Source organism: Oryx dammah, unplaced genomic scaffold, assembly GCF_014754425.2.
Source record: "Oryx dammah isolate SB20612 unplaced genomic scaffold, SCBI_Odam_1.1 HiC_scaffold_25, whole genome shotgun sequence".
Taxonomy (NCBI): domain Eukaryota; kingdom Metazoa; phylum Chordata; class Mammalia; order Artiodactyla; family Bovidae; genus Oryx; species Oryx dammah.
Genome location: NW_024070209.1, coordinates 73,347,335 through 73,368,504, shown reverse-complemented (window position 1 = coordinate 73,368,504; position 21,170 = coordinate 73,347,335). Strand labels below are relative to the sequence as shown.

General features: G+C 49.6%; 1 protein-coding gene across 1 annotated transcript in view; it reads left to right on the top strand.

Moving 5' to 3' along the window:
• The window catches only part of EFR3B (EFR3 homolog B), a 96,124-nt gene that overhangs the window by 61,855 nt on the left and 13,099 nt on the right, over positions 1-21,170 (top strand). Inside the window, exons 5-16 of the mRNA XM_040224494.1 lie at positions 2,677-2,798; positions 9,762-9,911; positions 11,375-11,509; positions 11,953-12,031; positions 12,761-12,896; positions 13,175-13,336; positions 14,448-14,559; positions 15,141-15,192; positions 17,417-17,589; positions 18,109-18,184; positions 18,649-18,810; positions 20,326-20,457. Of these exons, the coding sequence (XP_040080428.1) occupies positions 2,677-2,798; positions 9,762-9,911; positions 11,375-11,509; positions 11,953-12,031; positions 12,761-12,896; positions 13,175-13,336; positions 14,448-14,559; positions 15,141-15,192; positions 17,417-17,589; positions 18,109-18,184; positions 18,649-18,810; positions 20,326-20,457 (1,491 nt within the window). The remainder of the gene's footprint in view (positions 1-2,676; positions 2,799-9,761; positions 9,912-11,374; positions 11,510-11,952; positions 12,032-12,760; positions 12,897-13,174; positions 13,337-14,447; positions 14,560-15,140; positions 15,193-17,416; positions 17,590-18,108; positions 18,185-18,648; positions 18,811-20,325; positions 20,458-21,170) is intronic.

The following is a 21,170-nucleotide window of genomic DNA, read 5'->3' as shown; positions in this document are numbered from 1 at the left end:
GTCTTCAAAGTGAGAATAATAATCCCTCTCTAAATTAGAGTCATTTTATGAAATGAAATAGCTGATATATATAAAATGCTTAGGGTATGATATATTTATGTTCTAAACATCATTGCTATTAGCCTGTCGACTCCCACACCAGTGACCATGAAGTCTGGTTATTCATTCTCCTGATACATATTTGGGTCTACACAGTCTATATATTTAGGACCGGGTCTTTTTTTTTTTAGTTATTATTATTTTTTTAAATTTTGGCTGTGCTGGGTCTTCATTGCGCTGCTCAGGGTTTTCCTGTTGCGGAGCTCGGGCTCTGAAGTGCACAGGCTCAGTAGCTGCCTGCAGGTGGGGTAGTTGCTCCAGGGCACGTGGGGTCTTAGTTCCCCAACCAGGGAGCAAACCAGTGCCCCCTGCACTGGAAGCCAAATTCTTAACCACTGGACCGCCAGGGAAGTCTCAGGGACCAAGTCTTTCTTTAACAATGTCTCCTTCTTTATTACTGGCCTCTTTTCTTCTCCAGTCTTGTTTCAATTATTTTGAAAGGCACACACTCTTGCATACACAGTCGTATCTTAAACTGCCTTATCATATCTGAAGTAGATGGAGTATCAGTAAAAGAAAGAACTATAATAAATGAAGGGCTGCTTATTCCTCACATGGGAAGACCAAAACATAAGAGAAGACAAATGTCTCACTCAGAGGTCCTCCTGCCAGTTAGAGGCAGATCTATAGTTAGAACTGCAGAGCTGCATGACTCCTTTCACTTGATGGACCAAGCCAGGCTTCTGATTCGGGGAGTGAAGCCTGGGATCATCTCCGTGGTGGTTAAGAGCAGTGATGCACCCGTATTTAGCTCCAACCTCTGTATCAACTCTGGTAGCTCAGCTGGCAAAGAATCTGCCTGCAATGCAGGAGAAAGAAAGAAAGAAAATGAAGTCACTCAGTCGTGTCTGACTCTTTGCAACCCCATGGACGGTAGCCTACCAGACTTCTCCGTCCATAGGATTCTCCAGGCAAGAATACTGGAGTAGGTTGCCATTTCCTTCTCAGGGGATCTTCTCAATCCAGGGATCAAACCCAGGTCTCCCGAATTACAAGCAGATGCTTTACCCTCTGAGCCACCAGGAACTGGTTCAATTCCTGGGTCAGGAAGATCCACTGGAGAAGGGATAGGCTACCCACTCCAGTATTCTTGGGCTTCCCTGGTAGCTCAGCTGGTAAAGAATCTGCCCACAATGTCGGAGACCTGGGTTCTATTCCTGGGTTGGGAAGATCCCCTGGAGAGGGAAATGGCTACCCACTCCAATATTCTGGCCTGGAGAATTCCATGGACTATACAGTCACAAAGAGTCAGACATAACTGAGTGACTTTCCCTCACTCTGTATTGGTCTGACTTTGTGTTCTAGCCTGCAGGGTTTAGGAAGATCACATAGCCAAACCACAGCTTTATCGTTGTTTCTGGAACTCCCAAACTTATGTCTAATCGATGATCTTGTGATCACATGGATTAACACTACACTTCTTCTGCATTACCACATCAATAAATCAAGCAATGTCATTTGGATGTGTTGCTAATAGCAGAATAATCACTTCCAAATACATATATACATTTTAGATGTATATTTGAAGGAAAGATTTCCTTATTTGCTTTGCATGTTGAGATCTTTGAGTTAGCAGAAAATAAATGTGTATTTATTATTGCAAGAACAAAACACTATAATAATTAAGAATGCTTATGGGTTGCTAATTTTCATACCCAAAAATGTTATTAACAACTTTTAAGTATTTAAATGGGGAAAACAGGTTGACGACACTGAATATTGTGAGAGTGTACTAACTAGATAATTTTAGTAATAACAGTATGTCCTTTTTGAACCAACAAAGGTTTGTAAAAATTGAGTAATAGTACAGGGCAGAATAATGGAGAATATAGTCTAAATCAAATATGTTTAGAGTTGTTTGTGGTACTAAGCAAAATAAGCTGAATTATATTTCATTTTGGGTAATTTAACTCCACTCAGTCTGTGACTCTCGCTTCTCCGCAGGGCTCAGTAGAAATCAAGTCCCCATTTAGAACTGCAAATTCGCAGCACAGCGATGGCAGAAGGGATCTAGCAGCTGAGAATGCTGAACAAGACTTAATGAACTGAAATGGCACACCTTCAACACGTACTCAAAATTTTCACAATAAAATGTAGTTACGGTTTCTAATCAAAGTTCAGATTTGCCCTGGTTTCCCAGAATGTCTTCTAGGGAGGTGCTCTATGCTTTAGGATTGGCTTTTGCTCAATTGCGGCATTGCTCTGCGAAGCCTCTCAGCCTGTTTTTGGGGCAGCTCTGGATGTTAATGGGAACAGGAGTTTAAGTGACGGAGCTCCCCTTTTCTCTTCCATTTTCTGCTCACCTAGCAGGGAAGGGCCAGGGATTCCTGTCTCATGTAGACAAGAAAGGGGAGCAGAATTTGGTACTCAGATCTCCAGAATCTGGTTCTCAAATCTTACAGTGTGCTCTGGGAAGCAGACTAGAGCTGGATCCGGGTGTGTGTGTGTTTCCCGAGATGTGTTTCCTGTGGCTTTCCTATGGCAAAGGGTCTGGGGACACCAAGTGCCAGCGCCCAAAGGTGGGGAGCATGGTGGGTCATCTTCCTGTCATTTCTCCCTTTCCCCTCCTACACACAGTTTGTGAAGTTTGCCAACATTGAGGAGGACACCCCGTCCTACCATCGGAGCTACGATTTCTTCGTGTCTCGCTTTAGTGAGATGTGCCACTCCAGCCATGAGGACTTGGAGATCAAGACTAAGTGAGTATAAGGCAGGAGCATCAGAGGGTCCCCAGAGCTCCCAGCCCAGACTGCATGTCTAATTTTACTGCATTTACCACAGCTCTGGTGTTGTTGGCAGAGAAAAGGTTCCCAGCGGGACTTAGGCGAGTGCATGGGCAGAGCTGTGCTCCCGGTACGTGTTTTCTAAAGGAATAGCTTCAGTAGACAGAATACAGAGTGAGGTGTAAGGTCATGGTCCTCTGAGCCCAATCTGAGAGCCAGCCACTCACACACACACACATACACACACACACACATACACACACACACACACACACACCGACGCTCTCTTTTGAGAAGTGCATGCACTTACACACCCCAGAAATATTCCCACTTACCACTCTCCATCAAAATAGTGTGTTAGTGTTAGTTGCTCAGTAGTGTCTGACTCTTTGCAACCCTATGAATTGTAACCTGGCAGGCTCCTCTGTCCATTGGATTCTCCAAGCAAGAATACTGGAATGGGTTGCCATTCCTTTCTTCAGGGGATCTTCCTGACCCAGGGATTGAACCTGGGTCTCCTGCAATGCAGGCGGATTCTTTACTGTCTGAGCCACCAGGGAAGCCCACAAATACACACCCAAAAATAAAAAGCAAACCCCTCACGTTGGCCAATCCCTGCTGCCCTCCTGACTTCATCTCATCCCTTCTCCCGCGGCACATTCCCCTTCAGCCACACAGGCTTCCCTGCTGCCTTGGAAACACACCAGGGACATTCCACAGGGCCTTTGCAATGTCTGTTCTTCTGCCTGAAAAGCTTCTTGGGTGGATCTGTACAGCTCACTCCTTCACCTCTTCCAGGCTTTGCTCAAATATCCCCTTGTCAACAACACCGTCCCCTGAAAATTCCCACGTACCCCATCCCTTTCTCCCTCACCCTGCTCTGGTTTTATTTCCCCTTCAAACATGTTCCATCATTTGCCTACGTCTCTCATTCATTGTCTATCTCTTCCCACTAGAATGGCAGCTCTGTGAGGTCAGGAATCGGTTTCATTCACTGAAGCATGCTAAGTGCCTGGAGAGCAGCAGGCACTCAAGAAATACTTGTTGAGTAAGTGAATGAAGGAATAAGTGGTTCTCAGATGAACATCTTAAGTGACAGAGCACACTTTTACACACACACATGCACACACACTCACACAAAAATACTTCACTCTCAGAAATAGACTCATTGACATAGAAATTAAACCCCTCAAATAACATCACAGAGAAATTCACACAAATATAGGCTGACACAGATAGACAAATCACGACACAGCATCAGGCCGATGAAGCAGTACGTTGGTGCTTTGTGCCAAGCATCATCCTTGGAACTGAGAGGTGCAAAGGATGAAAAGTAAACCCCTGCCTATGAAGAGTACGTTATCACCTCTGGGAGGTGATATGAAACCAAGGAAGAGGAGGAGGGAGGGAGGAGAGGGGCTGAGCCGTCCACTTAACAGAGCTTCAGGAGCCGAGGAGGCAGGGGCTGGGAGGCTGAGGCTGGGTGGCCAACACGCCCACAGGAGACCAGTTCTCCACGGCTTTTTTCTGGAACTCAGCTGCTGGCTCCTTCCTGCATCACGCCAGCACCCCAAGGGACCCAGAGGGCCACATGATGTGTGATGGCAGGGTCGGGGGCCCTGTGTACCCTTAATGACAGCTTGCAAACCATGGCTGATGTTCTGGGTTGGAGGAACATCAGGACACAAACCCCTCCATCCCCCAGGCTGCCAGTTCCCAAAGCTTCTGAGCCTCAGGACTGCTCTGGGGCAGGACCTGTGTGACTGGCCGGCAATATCCTGGCTCCCCAGTCTCCTCTCTCTGGAACCAGCCAGGGGGTCCCTGGGGCTGAGCTGCTGCAGTGCCTCTGTGAGGCTGGTGGGGGTCAGGGGAAGGAGGAGCCCCCTGTCTCCCCATTGCTGATTCCCGCAGCAGCCAGCTCACTCCAGATGGCTATGAAGAAGCAGAAGCAGGTGCAGGTGGGGTGTGTCCAGAAGCAGGTGAGGAAGAGGCAGAGAGGTAACCAGGTGTGACTGTGAGGGATGCTGATCACACAGGCAGAGCCCTGCTTTGGGAAAGGGAGGGGAGGGGACACTTCTCATGCCGCTCTACACACACACACATACACAATCACATACATGCAAACCATCACACAATACACAATTGCATACACAACCGCACACATACATACAATGACATCCACACACACAGTCACGCTCACTACACAAACCCACGTGTCATGTTGTGTTAGTCACTCAGTCATGTCGGACGCTTTGCGACCCCATGAACTGTAGCTCTCCAGGCTCCTCTGTCCATGGAGTTCTCCAGGCAAGAATACTGAGGTGGGTTTCCATGCCTGTCTCCAGGGGATCTTCCCAACCCAGGAATTGAACCTGGGTCTCCTGCATGGCAGGCAGATTCTTTACTGTCTGAGCCACCAGGGAAACACACACAATCACACACCCATACACATACAACCATGCACATATACACAGTCCACGGTAGGAGAGGAGAAGGCACAGTCACACCCCGTCCTGATGACGTGGACAGTGAATGAACATTGGGAGAAGGGTGCTGAGGTTCGCTCCTGACAGCTGGGTAGTGCTCTCAGCACCCACAGCCTGGGACCTGCCACCCAAGGAAGGGAGGCTGAGGGATGAGAAGTGATTCTCCCTTCCTCTTGTCTCCCATCCATAACCTCCCTGCATCCCTTCTGCAGGAGCTCTCCCCTGGTCCTTCGCAGCCTTTGCAGAGCCCAGAGCTCCCTTCTAAGAACTATCCTTGGGTCTCGTAAATAGGGGTGTGGGGGGTGTGTGTGTGTAATCCCCTTGGGTTCACACTCTCTAGGTCCCCTGCATGCAGGCAGACCTCCACTAAGCCCATTACAAGGAGCAGTAAGAAGCTGCTTCTCCTTCAGTCCCAGTCAGTCAGCGCCGGGTGTCATGGAATGAAATGTGTTCATATGTGGAAGGGATTCTGGGGAAACTGAAAGAGTGAATAAAAATTAATTCATAGTCATGAAGAGCGAAACCCTGAGTAGAAAATTTTCCACCCCCCAGGCCTGGTTTCCTTGCCAGCCAGACTCTCTTGGGTGGGACAGGAGTCCAGCATGTCTGGGATTTATTTCTGTACTGCACGAGGGAGAACGTTTAACCTGAAGCCAACAATAGTTAACAGAACGGTATTCCAGTTAATTTTTTCTCCAATCTGGAAAGCCTCGGCTCAGGGTGCCGACTGGGGGTCAGGATGGAAGTAGCTGAGTGTTTGCCCAGGGAATCTGTGTCCATTGCCAGCAGCCTAACTGGTCCTGGGCCAGGGTATCTTGATGCATTAGGCAAACCCCACTCCCCATTTATGTTCTCTGGGTTAAAAGCTCAGCATAGCACCCTGGTGCGCATGTGCTCAGCCTCTCAGTTGTGTCCGATTCTTTGCAACCCCATGGACTGTAGCCCACCAGGCTCCTCCATCCATGGGATTTTCCAGGCAAGAGTACTGGAATGGGTTGCCATTCCCTTCTCCAGGGGATCATCCCGACCCAGGGATTGAACCTTGGCAACAGCACTTAAGACTGAAGTTGAAGTTACAAATGGCAACTAAATGTTTAGAAAAACTGCTCAACTCCAATAAGGGGTACAGGAGTTGAAATGGCTACAAGATGTGAGGATTTTTTCTGAGCTACAAAATTAGAGCAGTTGTTTAAAATGAGATCCCAGTGCTGAGGCAGAAACAGTGAGGACAGCCATCTCCTGCAGCTTGTACGATGGGGGTGGGGGAGGAATCTGGCAAAATTGGGAGCCTTTTATTTCTTATCTTTCGACTCAGTAATTTTATCCACGGCAATGATTTGGAATGTAGTAAAGTCAGACTTGGCTTAGCAACTCCAACTGTGCAACTCACCACCAACAAAGTACTTTATACAAGGCTGTCCACTGTAGCATTATTACAGAAGCAAGTTTACCAACAACCAATGACCAATAGGAAACTAGTTTAGAAACTCATAACAGTGTATTAAGTAACCATTCAACATGTTTGTGAGTTTATGATGTAGGAAAATGCTTGTAATAGAATGCTATGGGTGAAAAAAGCCAATACAAATTAGATATGCAGCAGGTTCTTTATTCTATTACATATTATACACAGAAGGAAATCAGGACACCCAAATGCCAGTGATAATTCTCTTTAAGTGGTGATGGCAGGGGATAAATCATCTTTGCACTTTTCTATAATTAGCATGTATTATGTTATAATCACAAAAATGTTTGGTTAAAAAGAGGAACCTCAGGATGAAATAAACAGCCAGGAAAGAGGGCCCACCCTTGCAGCGCTGTCCTGTCACCTGGATCAGCACAGTGGCTACTCAGTTCAGTTCAGTTCAGTCGCTCAGTCGTGTCCAACTCTTTGCGACCGCATGGACTGCAGCACGCCAGGCTTCCCTGTTCATCACCACCTCCCGGAGCTTGCTCAAACTCATGTCCATTGAGTCGGTGATGCCATCCAACCACCGATCCTCTGTCATCCCCTTCTCCTCCTGCCTTCAATCTTTCCCAGCATCAGAGTCTTCCAGTGAGTCAGCTCTTCAAATCAGGTGACCAAAGTATTGGAGTTTCAGCTTTAGCATCAGTCCTTCCAGTGAATATTCAGAACTGATATCCTTTAGGATTGATCAGTTTGATCTCCTTGCAGTCCAAGAGACTCTCAAGAGTCTTCTCCAACATCACAGTTCAAAAGCATCAATTCTTTGGCTCTTGGCTTTCTTTATAGTCCAACTCTCACATCCACACATGACTACTGGGAAAACCCTAGCTTTGACTAGATGGACCTTTGTCAGCAAAGTAATGTCTCTGCTTTTTAATATGTTGTCTAGGTTGGTCACAGCTTTTCTCCCAAGGAGCAAGCATCTTTTAATTTCATGGCTTCAGTCACCATCTGCAGTGATTTTGGAGCCCAAAAAAATAGTCTCTCACTGTTTCCATTGTTTCCTCATCTATTTGCCATGAAGTGATGGGACCGGATGCCATGATCTTAGTTTTCTGAATGTTGAGCTTTAAGCCAACTTTTTCACTCTCCTCTTTCACTTTCATCAAGAGGCTCTTTAGTTCTTTTTTGCTTTCTGCCATAAGGGTGGTGTCATCTGCATATCTGAGGTTATTGATATTTCTCCCAGCAATCTTGATCCAGCTTGTGCTTCATCCAGCCCAGTATTTCTCATGATGTACTCTGAATATAAGTTAAATAAGCAGGGTGACAATATACAGCCTTGACGTACTCCTTTTCCTATTTGGAACCAGTCTGTTGTTCCATGTCCGGTTCTAACTGTTGCTTCCTGACCTGCACACAGATTTCTCAGGAGGCAGGTAAGGTGGTCTGGTATTCCCATCTCTTGAAGAATTTTCCACAGTTTGTTGTTATCCAAACAGTCAAAGGCTTTGGCATAGTCAATAAAGCAGAAGTAGATGTTTTCCTGGACCTCTCTTGCTTTTTCCATGATCCAGCAGATGTTGGCAATTTGATCTCTGATTCCTCTGCCTTTTCTAAATCCAGCTTGAACATCTGGAAGTTCACAGTTCACGTATTGTTGAAGCCTGGCTTGGAGAATTTTGAGCATTACTTTGCTAGTGTGTGAGATGAGTGCAATTGTGTGGTAGTTTGAGCATTCTTTGGCATTGCCTTTCTTTGGGATTGGAATGAAAACTGACCTTTTCCAGTCCTGTGGCCACTGCTGAGTTTTCCAAATTTGCTGGCATATTGAGTGCTGCACTTTCACAGCATCATCTTTCAGGATTTGAAATAGCTCAACTGGAATTCCATCACCTCTACTAGCTTTGTTTGTAGTGATGTTTCTTAAGGCCCACTTGACTTCACATTCCAGGATGTCTGGCTCTAGGTGGGTGATCACACCATCATGGTTATCTGGGTCATGAAGATCTTTTCTGTATTGTTTTTCTGTGTATTATTGCCACCTCTTCTCAATATTGCCCTGCTTCATTTTGTACTCCAAGGCCAAATTTGCCTGTGACTCCAGGTATCTCTTGATTTCCTACTTTTGCATTCCAGTCCCCTATAATGAAAAGGATATCTTTTTTTGGTGTTAGCTCTAGTCTTGTAGGTCTTCATAGAACCATCCAGCTTCTTCAGCATTACTGGTTGGGGCATAGACTTGGATTACTGTGATATTGAATGGTTTGCCTTGGAAACGAACAGAGATCATTCTGTCGTTTTTGAGATTGCATCCAAGTACTGAATTTTGGACTCTTTTGTTGACTATGATGGCTACTCCACTGCTTCCCTTGTGGCTCAGCTGGTAAGGAATTCACCTGCAATGGAGACCTGGGTTCGATCCCTGGGTTGGGAAGATCCCCTGAAGAAGGGAAAGGCTACTCATTTCAGTATTCTGGCCTGGAGAATTCCATGGGGTCACAAAGAGTGGGACTTGACTGAGCGACTTTCACTTTCATCAGACCTGTGCAAAAGGGGTCCCCTCTATGCTGTTACTCATGTGCCCTCTGATTTCTCAGCCAGCTTGGTCCCAGCCAAGACCCCCTTGTGCCCAAGAGCCTGACAGCTCTGTGCCTCCCCCTCCAGATCCCTTCCCCCTGTAAGTTGCCCTCAGCCCTAGTTTCTGCCTTGTCAGTTCTTGGCAGCCCTTTGGGCTCTTCTATCTTAGTCTCAAGCTGGAGAAAACCCAGCTGGGTACTAAGAAGCCTGGAGAAAACTGGCACCCTAGGGATGAAACCTGGGTGGTACAGGACAAGGGCAGTCTAGGAATCTCCCAGACAAGCTGGAAGACATGGCTTTCAGGCAGCCAGCCAGGAGGCGGCAGTCACACAAAGAGTAGAAGGTGGGCTCCCCTCTGCCTTTATTGGCATCTGTAAACCCCTTGCTGTGCTCCCCTCCTTGTCACAGAAGCTGGACTTGCCAAGGTTTGCAGACATCATGGCCCTGTCTCCCTTTTCTTTACAGAATCCGAATGTCAGGCATCAAAGGTCTACAAGGGGTGGTGAGGAAGACGGTGAATGACGAACTGCAGGCCAATATCTGGGACCCACAGCACATGGACAAGATCGTGCCATCACTGCTTTTCAATCTGCAACACGTGGAGGAGGCAGAGAGGTGAGCAGGCAAGGGAGCGGCTTGCACGGCCAGTCTGCAGCCCTCCCAGGGTGCTCAGCAACCATACAGCTGGGGCTGGTTGGTAAAACCCAGCTCCAAGGCCAGGGATCTTGGCGTTTGTGGCTTGTTCCACAGCACATCCAAAGCTGGTTCCTTGGGAACGTTGGCTTTGGCCTTTTGCCAGCCCTCCGTACCCCTTAAGGTCTGCATTCCTGAAGGAAAAGCAGTGATGGTGCTGGGCTCCCTGGGGTGAGTGTGTGCTGAACACAAAGAACCAAGAGTTGGGTTTCCTCGGTCTTTCAAGAAGCAGCAGGACAAGGAGATTTTTAAATGCCAAAAGAACCCAATGCTGGGAGTTAGGGCAAGAGGAGAAGCAGGTGGCAGAGGATGAGATGGTTGGATGGCATCACTGACTCAATGGACGTGAGTTTGAGCAAACTCCAGGAGATAGTGAAGGACAGAGGAGCCTGGTGTGCTGCAGTTGATGGGGTTGCAAAGAGTCGAACTTGGCTTAGCAACTGAACAACATGATTCAGTTTGCTGAGGAGGGCCCTTCTCCTTCACTTCCTAATGGTATTTCAGGTCCTTAAAAAAATGCCCACCAGCCAGCAGCCATTTGACATGAGCTCCAGATATTAGATTTTAATCTGGGAACTCCCATACATGAATTCATCCTGTTCATGCCACTTGCTCTCTTCCCCTCTGTGAAATGGGATGGAGAGCAAGGTTGCTGGTGCTGTCCACCTCTGCTGTGCATGACACCAAGTGAAGATCTTCTGAGTTCCCCACTTTCTTTCCATTGATACTACATAACTAGAGCTGGTTGGGAAATTTAGTTTGCCCTCTGGTGGTTGTTCCTGGAATAGCATTATCTCTGACAAGCTCCTTGGTGGTCTCAGGTGGTCTAAGGATGAGGAATCCTGGGACTCCTGTCCAGATCTGAGCCCCCTCCCTGTGACTCGGGTACCACTGAGTGACACCCAAGCCAGCACCCATTTTTCCCTCCTGAGCCTTTCTTTTTTCCCTCCTGCTTTTTGCCCTTGCTCCTCTCTCCCCTTTTCTTTTGCTTTCTCCAACTCTGCTTGCATCCCTCTCTTCTTATCTCATCTCTTGTCCCTTCCAAAGCCTTGGGGGCATGGAGATACCTGTGGTCTGCACCTCCCCAGGTCCACGGTGCTCGGGGCACCTTCCTTCCCACAGAGACCCATCAGGCCTGTCCCTAGGGTGTCCAGAAAAAGAAGTTTATCTCTCCTCCTGCCATCTTCCTCCACTCTGGGCTTCTTTACCCCATTTCACTTCTGAGAGCCTGGGCCATCTCCCTGTGACCTCGCACAGCCTACATTAAGTTCCTGCTTGTCCTCCTGGGTCTGTTTGCATGAGGGAAGCACAGAAAGCCTGCACAAAGCTGACTCTCAGACTGTGCATTCCATCCTTCTTCACCCACGGGCTGTGTGTTTCTGCAGCCGGTCCCCCTCCCCTCTCCAAGCACCAGAGAAGGAGAAAGAGAACCCGGCAGAGCTAGCCGAGAGGTGCCTCCGGGAACTGCTGGGCCGGGCTGCCTTTGGCAACATCAAAAACGCCATCAAGCCTGTTCTCATGTGAGTGTTCCCCTTCCCTGCCCCCCGGCCTCCAGCTTTGAACTGTTTTAGGTCCAGCACCTTCTTGCTCACTCGGGAGGAGGGAAGCAGGTGTCACAGTTGAGGGGCTGCGGCCAAGTTGGTCCCTTCTCTGTGCCCACGTTCTTCTGCATTGTGGCATCAAAAGCTACCACGTAGTGGCCAAGCACAGTTTTGGGGAGAGGAGTTGGCAGGAGGAGTCCCAAGGCTAAAGGAAGGCGCTCGGCTTCCTTCCTGAGTCCACAGCCCCAGCCCCTGTTCCTTGACTTCTCCACTTCTCTCACCTGCACCTGAAAGCCCTTGCTACTTACCTGGAAGCTTCGAGAGGGACTGGGTCTCTCAGGACAGGTTATATTCCCACCAAGCTTCTCCTCCTTCACATCACCTGCATTTCATAGTTACTCTCCATGTTTTTTCCCTCACAGCCATCTGGATAACCATTCTCTTTGGGAACCCAAGGTGTTTGCCATCCGTTGCTTTAAAATCATCATGTACTCAATTCAGGTATGATGGTTCTCCAGGTTCAGCATGTCCCCTTGGCCAGGGGTACCCCTGGGAGCGGGATGGTGCACACCTGGAGAAAACCAGCCCCTAGTCGTCAGAACTGGTGCTGCTTGACCTAGTCGTGGAGACGGACTGGTTTAAACCATTTTATTTCTAATCTGTCGCAGACTTATAGTTTATAAAACATGAAAAGAATTCCCAGAAAAAGTAAGTGAAAGCCTCATGCAAAATACAAGCCCACAGACCATAATTGGCTGCCATGGCTTTGTCAGATTGCTCACTCAACACTTGCTCTCAATGTCTGTCCTCAGCTCAATGTAAATGGGCATCAGACAGATCTTGAATTGGCACCAGACCATGGGCCACGCTTTGAGCAGCACTGGACTAAAGTGCTTGTGGCCCTTACTTTAAGGCCTGGCACCTGGGGGAAATGAAAAGGAAGACAGTATTTTTAAACTGACTTTTGACCCACTTGAAGTGAAAAGGCCCAGGAAATACGTGGAAATCCAAGTCTTCATTGGGATTTGACTCAACTCCTCCTTGGACCAAGGATTGGGGAGAAACTCAGGAAGAGGAGCCAGGGTATCTGGGTGCCACCTCTAGTGCCCGCTAGCTTGGGGACCTCACTTTTTGTCCACACAACTTTGGGTCCTCCTGGAGGGCTGCCCTGGCTCAGAGGCCACGTGGGGGGTTGCTGTTTGGGGACCAGCACGTCTTCCTCCCCCCCAGCCGCAGCACTCCCACCTGGTTATCCAGCAGCTCCTGAGCCACCTGGATGCCAACAGCCGCAGCGCGGCCACGGTGCGGGCGGGCATCGTGGAGGTCCTGTCGGAAGCTGCCGTCATCGCTGCCACCGGCTCTGTGGGTAAGGGGGGATCTTGAGCGGAACAGGGGGGGTGGGAACCCCCTCAAGGACGAAGAACTGCCCTTAGCGGTGGGCTGTCCCTCCTTCCAGAAAAGGGCAACGGTAGGGAGGTGTCGGAGCGGGTATCCTCAGGAGGAGAAATCAGCCAGGGAAGGAAGGGGGGCAGAGGAAGCCCCTGGCTGGAAGTGGGCCTGGGCTTGCCCGGTAAGCCTGGGCAGGGGACAATGAGCCAGGAGTGCCAGCCCCAGACGTCAGGTCTTCCACCCCGCTGTGCCCAGGGCCCACGGTACTGGAGATGTTCAACACTCTGCTGAGGCAGCTGCGGCTCAGTATCGACTACGCTCTGACCGGAAGCTACGACGGGGCCATCAGCCTCGGCACCAAGATCATCAAGGAACACGAAGAGCGCATGTTCCAGGAGGCAGTCATCAAGACCATAGGTGGGCCCCGGGAGGGGCGGGGCCCGGGCCAGACCTGCTGAAGGAGGGGTAGATGGGCGGTCCCCATTCCCCCAAGGCTGTTAGTCCCTGGCGTTGTAGGTTTGTCATCCACTCAACATCGCGTTAGGGCTCCCCTGGTAGCTCAGCTGGTAAAGAATCCAACTACAATGCAGGAGACCTGGGTTCGATCCCTGGGTTGGGGAAGATCCCCTGGAGAAGGTCATGGCAGCCCTGTATTCTTGCCTGGAGAATCCCCATGGACAGAGGAGCCTGGCGGACTGCCGTCCACGGGGTCGAAAAGAGTCGGACACGGCTGAGCGACTAAGCACGCACGCTCGCACTTCGTGTTAATGCACGGACACTGGAAGAAGTGGAGTCAGCCCACGGTGCACACAGCTCACAGCGTCCCTGCGGCCAGGCCTGAGTCAGATCACAGAACAATCTCCCTGGGTTTCTCAGCCTGGAGTTCAGATCAGAGGCTAAGAAAGGCGAACTCTTCTTGCACCCCAGTCCCCATTAGGCCTGCCTGATCCTTCCACGTTTGAGTGATTGGAGGGGTTCAGCTCAGTTCAGTTCAGTTGCTCAGTCTTGTCCGACCGTTTGTAACCCCATGAATCACAGCGCGCCAGGCCTCGATGTCCATCACCAACTCCCGGAGTTCACCCAAACTCGTGTCCATTGAGTCGGTGATGCCATCCAACCATCTCATCTTCTGTTGTCCCCTTCTCCTCCTGCCCTCAATCTTCCCCAGCATCAGGGTCTTTTCAAATGAGTCAGCTCTTCGCATCAGGTGGCCAAAGTATTGGAGGGGAGGGGAGAGAAAGAAAGACAAAAGGAAGGAAAGAGGACAGGGAGGAAGCTATGGTATGTACATGGAAACTCTGAAGTCCACTGTTCCAGTGCCGCTGGAGCGCCCCCTCTAGGCCCCACACCTTCACCACAGCCACGGCAATAACAGGTCAAGGGATAGGAGCCTGGAAGCGTCGGCTGGCACTCCCCACAGTAGTTTGTTCGGCTGAAAGGCTGAGCGGGGCCCCCCCCCCCCCGCCACTGCACCCCGCAGCTGCCAGCCTTACCAGAGCCCACCCCCTGCTCTGTCATTTCCCCGCAGGCTCCTTTGCCAGCACATTGCCTACTTACCAGCGCTCCGAGGTGATCCTCTTCATCATGAGCAAGGTTCCGCTGCCTTCCCTGCACCACCCCATGGAGACGGGGAGGACTGGGTAAGTCTACCCTGCCTTCGTCTCCCTTCTTAGATTCCACCAACTCCCCTTCCCACGTTTCTTGGCTCTCTCCCTTTTCCACCTCAACTTTCCTGGTTCTGCCCTCACACGTCTTCTCTCATTCTGCTCTCAAATCCCTCCACAGCCTTTCGTGGGCCTTTGGATCCTACGTAAATCCACTGACTGTCCCATCAGTAACCGTCACCCACCTTGAGGGGTGTGTGTGCTTAGTCGCTTCGGTCGTGTGCTACTCTTTGTGACCCCATGGACTGTAGCCCACCAGGCTTCTCTGTCCATGGAGATTCTCCAGGCAAGAATACTGGAGTGGGTTGCCATGCCCTTTTCCAGGGGATCTTCCCGACCTAGGGATTGAACCTGCATCTCTTTACGTCTCCTGCACTGACAGGCTGGTTCTTTACCACTCTGGTCAGCATCCTTCCTCTGGAAGTCACTGTCCTGGGTAACCCAACAAGTTTAGCCTCATGGAGAATATAATCACAAGAGAGAACTGGGCACACAAGTGCGGGGTTGTCTGTATCTGTACCACCATCCTGGTGATCATCTGTATCTCTGATCTATAGGGAGAACAGGAACCGACTGACCCAGATTATGCTGCTGAAATCCCTCCTTCAGGTAAGCCTCTCCTGTCCCCATTCCTGCTCTGCCTCTGCAGGAGGCAGCTCCTTCCAAGGGGCCAAGAGAAGGCTATCATTTTCCGTTGTGCAGGTTGCACACTGCACAAACATGCCCAGCCAAAGGGGTGAGTAGGGGACTGACTCTAACCTGTGTTCCACTCACTAGGCAGGCTGGGCACCCACAAGGCTGGGTTATCCGGAGCAGGCAGGACACCTGTTTCTAATTTTCACAAAGGTACCTTCTCAGCTACTGATGGTCTTGTCACTCAAACCTTATCTCTGGATTGAGATGGAATCTCCTGGTCCCTGCCCTTTCTCCTTCCAAGTACCTCACCAGGTCCCCTCCACCTGTTTCTCCCATGGCATTTATGCCCACCTCAGACTCCCAGTCACTTTCCCTTTATCAGTTTTTTTAAAAATAATAACTATAATTATTTTAGGTAATTTAATTTTTAAATTATTAAAAAAATTTTTTTGGCCATGCAACGTGGCTTGCAAGATTTTAGTTCCCTGACCAGGAATTGAACCCGGGACCCAAAAGTGAAAGTGCCAAGTTCTAACTAACCACTGGACCGCCAGGAAATCTCCACCCCCACCCTCCACTTAGCAATATTTTTGCATTTGTCTTCTTTCCATCTTTGCAGCCATCACTGGAGCCTAGATTTATTGTTCTCAAATGCCATTCCCGTGACCAACTTGTTTAATATATAGAGTCCCTAAAGACTTTGAACCATCAGTTTGAGTGAGGTCCTAGAATGTGTATTTGTAACAAGTGCCTCAGGTATTTTTGTGAACCGCCCTGGCCTAGACTCTGGACATTTCACAACTAGATTACTCTCTTGGTTTCTCCTTCCCTCCTTGCTGCTGCTGCTAAGTTGCTTCAGTCGTGTCCGACTCTGTGCGACCCCATAGACAGCAGCCCACCAGGCTTCCCCGTCCCTGAGATTCTCCAGGCAAGAACACTGGAGTGGGTTGCCATTTCCTTCTCCAAAGCATGAAAGTGAAAAGTGAAACTGAAGTTGCTCAGTCATGTCCAACTCCTAGTGACCCCATGGACTGCAGCCTACCAGGCTCCTCCGTCCATGGCATTTGCCAGGCAAGAGTACTGGAGTGGGTTGCCATTGCCTTCTCCCCTTCCCTCCTTACCTATTTTAAATTCAACCAAGAATTTTCTAGAAATGTTGTTCCTCATGGATTGCTCCTTGTTAAAGAGTCGATCTCAGTTTCCAATTGATGTACATCCAGATGTCGAACTTCTCAGATTGAAATTGGAAGGCCCTCCGTACCCATTCCCTCCCTAGAACCTCCATGTCAGCTAACCATGCTAGTCGGCACAGCCCCTTCGCTCCTGACCAGGCCTTCTGTCCCCCATTCCCAGCCCACACCTTTCATGTCACCCCTTATTATAAAGGCTTTTCCTACTGACACCCACATCTGGCTACCTCCTTGGTCTATGTATTCCTGCCATTTCTTTGCTGAGTTTACCCTTGTTGATTTGTACCCAGCATCTTACCAAGGTGATGGTTGGGGACACACCTTAAATATACCCCACTTCAATGAACACTGATGCCACCAGGCTTTATCAGAGCCTCAAGGGCCTGCTGAATCATCAAAGGCATTGTTTTGCAATATGGACTTAACAATAAATCTGTTTGGCTGCTTTTTGACAACATCAAAGATGATTTGTCTCAGTATGCCAACAGGCTTTAATCCAAAGACCACCATCATGGCCTAGCTAGAAGAGGTGTAAACAAACTCTGTGTGTGTTCTCTGACTGTGACTATGTCTGTGGGTTCTAATTCATCAGCCCAGCTGTAAATTCTTCCACTATCTCTCCTTTTCTTTGTGGCTGTCCATGCTCCTGATGAAGTGTGTTTATGGTGAACATTCACCGTGTGTGCCTTAATGGGCTGGAACTTTAGGTTCAGATACTCTCCGGCTTCTTGCTCCCCTCCAGTGCTCATCCTCTGCTTGCTTTTAACAGCTTAATGTCCCTGGATACTGTCCCCACCTGATCAGCTAAACTGAGCTGAGCAGGTCGCCTCAGTAGATGTTGGAGGGTCCCCAAAGCTGCTTATGGTGAAGGACGGGGGAACTGGACTGGGAGATGTTTAGAGAGGATGGATGCTTGGGACCCAGCTCCTGCTGGCTGCTTCTCCATCTCCTCACTGCTGCCAGGAGGACCAGTGTTCCTAGGCATGCAATCCCGGACTCCCTTGCAGGTATCCACTGGCTTCCAGAGCAACAACATGATGTCAGCTTTGCCCAGCAACTTCCTTGACCGCCTTCTCTCCACCGCCCTCATGGAGGATGCAGATATCCGTCTCTTCGTTCTAGAGATTCTCATCAGTTTCATTGATCGTCATGGCAACCGTCACAAGTTCTCTACCATCAGGTGAACTTAGGGTCTCCCCCCCTAGTTTGGTATGTGATGGGGGAGAAGGCTCCCATTAGGGTCTCACCCTCAGGTGGGAGGACAGTGCAGATCTTCAATGGGGACCCCTCACCAGGGCGTTGACCATGGACACGGACCCAGGATTCTTGCAAGGGAAGGAGACTGAAAGGGTGCTTGTGTCTAAAGGAGCAAGGGAGGAAGTGGAGATTTGGGAGATAAAAAGCAGGTACTCACGGGAGCTCTTTGGTAGGAAGGGAAGAAGAGGATGCCGGGTTATCAGTAGACTCGGGGCAGAAAGGGAGGAAAGAAAGTGAGGAAGAAGGTAATCTGGATCAGTATTTAAGAAAAAACAAGACAGGAGCTTGAGAACTTGAGAGAAAGTGGCGATCAGGCTAAGAAGGGTGGGAGGACACAGGGAGACATTGATACAACTAAGGACTGGGGCAGGGCCCAGGGATACCACATGAGCCCTGCTGGCTGCACACCAGGGCTCAGGTGACCCCTCACGTCCCCTCGCAGCACCCTCAGTGACATCTCTGTCCTGAAGCTGAAAGTGGACAAGTGCTCCCGGCAAGACACCATCTTCATGAAGAAGGTTAGCAAGCGTGACCTCAAGACACAGTGAAACCTGGGTGGGTCAGGCCCTGTGGACCCCAGCCTTCCAGCCCCCAAGTCACCACTGGCCATGCCTATAGAGCCCGCTTCCTCCTCTCTATGATTCGTCAGGATGACCAGCCGACCCCTCTAGGAGGTCAAGCCCCCAGGTCATACTCATCCCAAGCCAGAGGAGGACCATTGCTTGACCATCTTCCCCTGTGTTTGGGCAGCAGCTTTTGTTGCTGGTTTCACTGGCCCCACCTTCCCTAAGCCCATATTCCCGCCTGTGCTCCATTCCCAGGGGTCTGCTTTAAAGGTATCCTGTCCCTGAGGGCGGAGAGGGAGGGTACAGGAGGAAAGAGGTGGAGCTACATCACCCCCTTCAGACTGCTCTTCCCTGCCCCTGGCCCCTCCTGTCCCCATCCACCGTGGCCTTGCTCCCCACCTCACGCACCTCTCCAGCACTCCCAGCAGCTCTACAGACACATCTACCTGAGCTGTAAGGAGGAAACGAACATACGGAAGCACTACGAGGCGCTCTACGGCCTGCTGGCACTCATCAGCATCGAGCTGGCCAACGAGGAGGTGGTGGTGGACCTCATCCGCCTGGTGCTGGCCGTCCAGGTGGGGCCTGGTGTGGGCAGGACACAGAGGTTAGGGTCAGGGGAGGGGCCCTGTTTGGGCCAAGCACTAATGAGAGTGCCCAGTGGCCACTGTTTTAACTACTGTGTTTTGGAGCCCAGGTATGTTGCGCCCTTGGTTGGCCGTTCCTCTGAAGACCACACACCGTGGTCCTGCTGGGGTAACCACCAAAGAATGCTGAATTCATGGCTTTGACCCATCCTCAGACTAAAGGAGACCCAGGGAACAGGATCTTTCAAAAACATCACTCACCCCTAGTATTTCAGGTCTCTTGCAAGGCCTGAATGAGACTTCATGGATTACCAAGAGAGTGCTCATAGCCTGGTGCTGTGCTTAGTCACTCAGTCCAACTCTTAGCCCAACTCTCGTGACCCTGTGGACAGTAGCCCGCCAGGCTCCTCTGGAGATTCTCTAGGCAAGAATACTGGAGTGGGTTGCCATGCTCTCCTCCAGGGGATCTTCCCAACCCAAGGATCAAACCCAGGTCTCCCTCATTGCAGGCAGATTCTTTACCATCTTAGTCACCAGGGAAGCCCAAGAATACTGGAGTGGGTAGCCTATTCCTTTTCCAGGGGATCTCCCCAACCCAGGAATTGAACTGGGGTCTCCTGCATTGCTGGTGGATTCTTTACCAGCTGAGCTCCCAGGGAAGCAGTGATCCCCAAACAAACTTGTTTATCTAAACATCACCTGGTTCCCAAAACTGGCTGTGCTTTCAGAATTGCCTTAAACACTTATTAAAAATATATAATCCCCATACTGTACCCAAGCTCGGGGACCTAGAGATTCAACAAGCCCCCATCATGACTCCCAGGCAGCCAGTGTGGCACTAAATAGGGTTTAGACTTCCAAGGTCTGCCCGGGTGAAAGTACACTCCCCAGAATGCTAAGAATTGGAGCAGATTCTTAAGACCTCAAAGGCCAGGGTCTGTAGAGTCCTGAAGCTAAGTGGGCATCATATTCTGAATGGTGGTGAACCTGGGAATTCTGTCAGGGAGACTCTTTAGCTACCTGCTTGATGGTGCTAAATCCTGCAAGACCAACCCAGATGCTATGATAGTCTTCATTCTAGAGTATGAGATTCCTCTGTGTCCCAGCCCCTAGTGACTCTCATAGCTTTGTCAATTTAACCTGTGAATCCAGCATAGCAAACCAATCCAGTCCTCCAAGAATTATCCGAGGTCTGTAGTGAAGGGAACATCATCCTTGAAGTGGGGATTCATGAGGGTTTGGACAATCAAGGTTGCTACAGCTGGAACTGCAAAGTGGGCATTGAGGTTATCGCATCTCCACTCAAGTATTTATGGGCATCCAGCTCATGGATTGTTCTAGGGACTGTTTGCTTCAGTGACTTCTGTCCCCCAGAAGGTTATGGGACAAATGCGGGGAGAAACTTCATCTAGAAACTTCGTCTAGAATAGATGACTCTAAGGGAGGTTGGGAGAGGTTGGTGGAGAGTGGGCACCCATATGGGTTGTTCCCTCTGTCTTGTCCTAGGATGTGGCCCAGGTCAATGAAGAGAACCTGCCTGTTTACAACCGCTGTGCCCTCTACGCACTGGGTGCCGCCTACCTGAACCTTATCAGCCAACTCACGACGGTGCCTGCCTTCTGCCAGCACATCCATGAGGTTGGTGTCCTCATGACCCCAAGAGCTCAGGAGGCCCTTGACTTGGGGTTTCCCCAAAAAACCTTTTGCTGAATTGTATGAGCTCCGTGCTTAGTCCAGGCATGAGAACTAATGATGAGAAATTCCCAGCAGAGCATCTCCTGCTGCAGGACATGACATAGCAGGGTGGGATCAGACATAGTCAGTATCCTGTACCTCTTCCCAGCCTGCTACCTGCCCCCCGTGTACTTCCTGCCCCTCTATCCCCCCCTCACTCCCAGAAGCACACATGTACACACCTCTCAGGTCATCTGGGACTGAAACTACGTTTAATAAGTGTTTTTGTTACATCACAAAAGCAGTGTGAGTAGGGTAGTGAACATCCACACAGCTATCACACAGATTAAACACTTATGAAGGTTTTTCCACATTTGCTTCATCTGTCTCTTTTTCCTTTGCTGAAATATGCTTAAACAAACCTTGGTTATCACGTCATTTCACCTCTAAATACATCAGTATTCATATCTAAAAAGATATGGACAACTTCCTGCTCAATTGCTATGCTATTTACATAATGAAAGTATTAATTAAATGACTGATTATGCCTTGGTATTATCTTACAGCCAGTCTACAATCCAATGGTCTCAGTTATTGCAAAAAGACATTTTAAAACATACTGAACTATCTATAGGTAGAATGATATCATATGTAGGATTAACTTTACACCAGCAAAA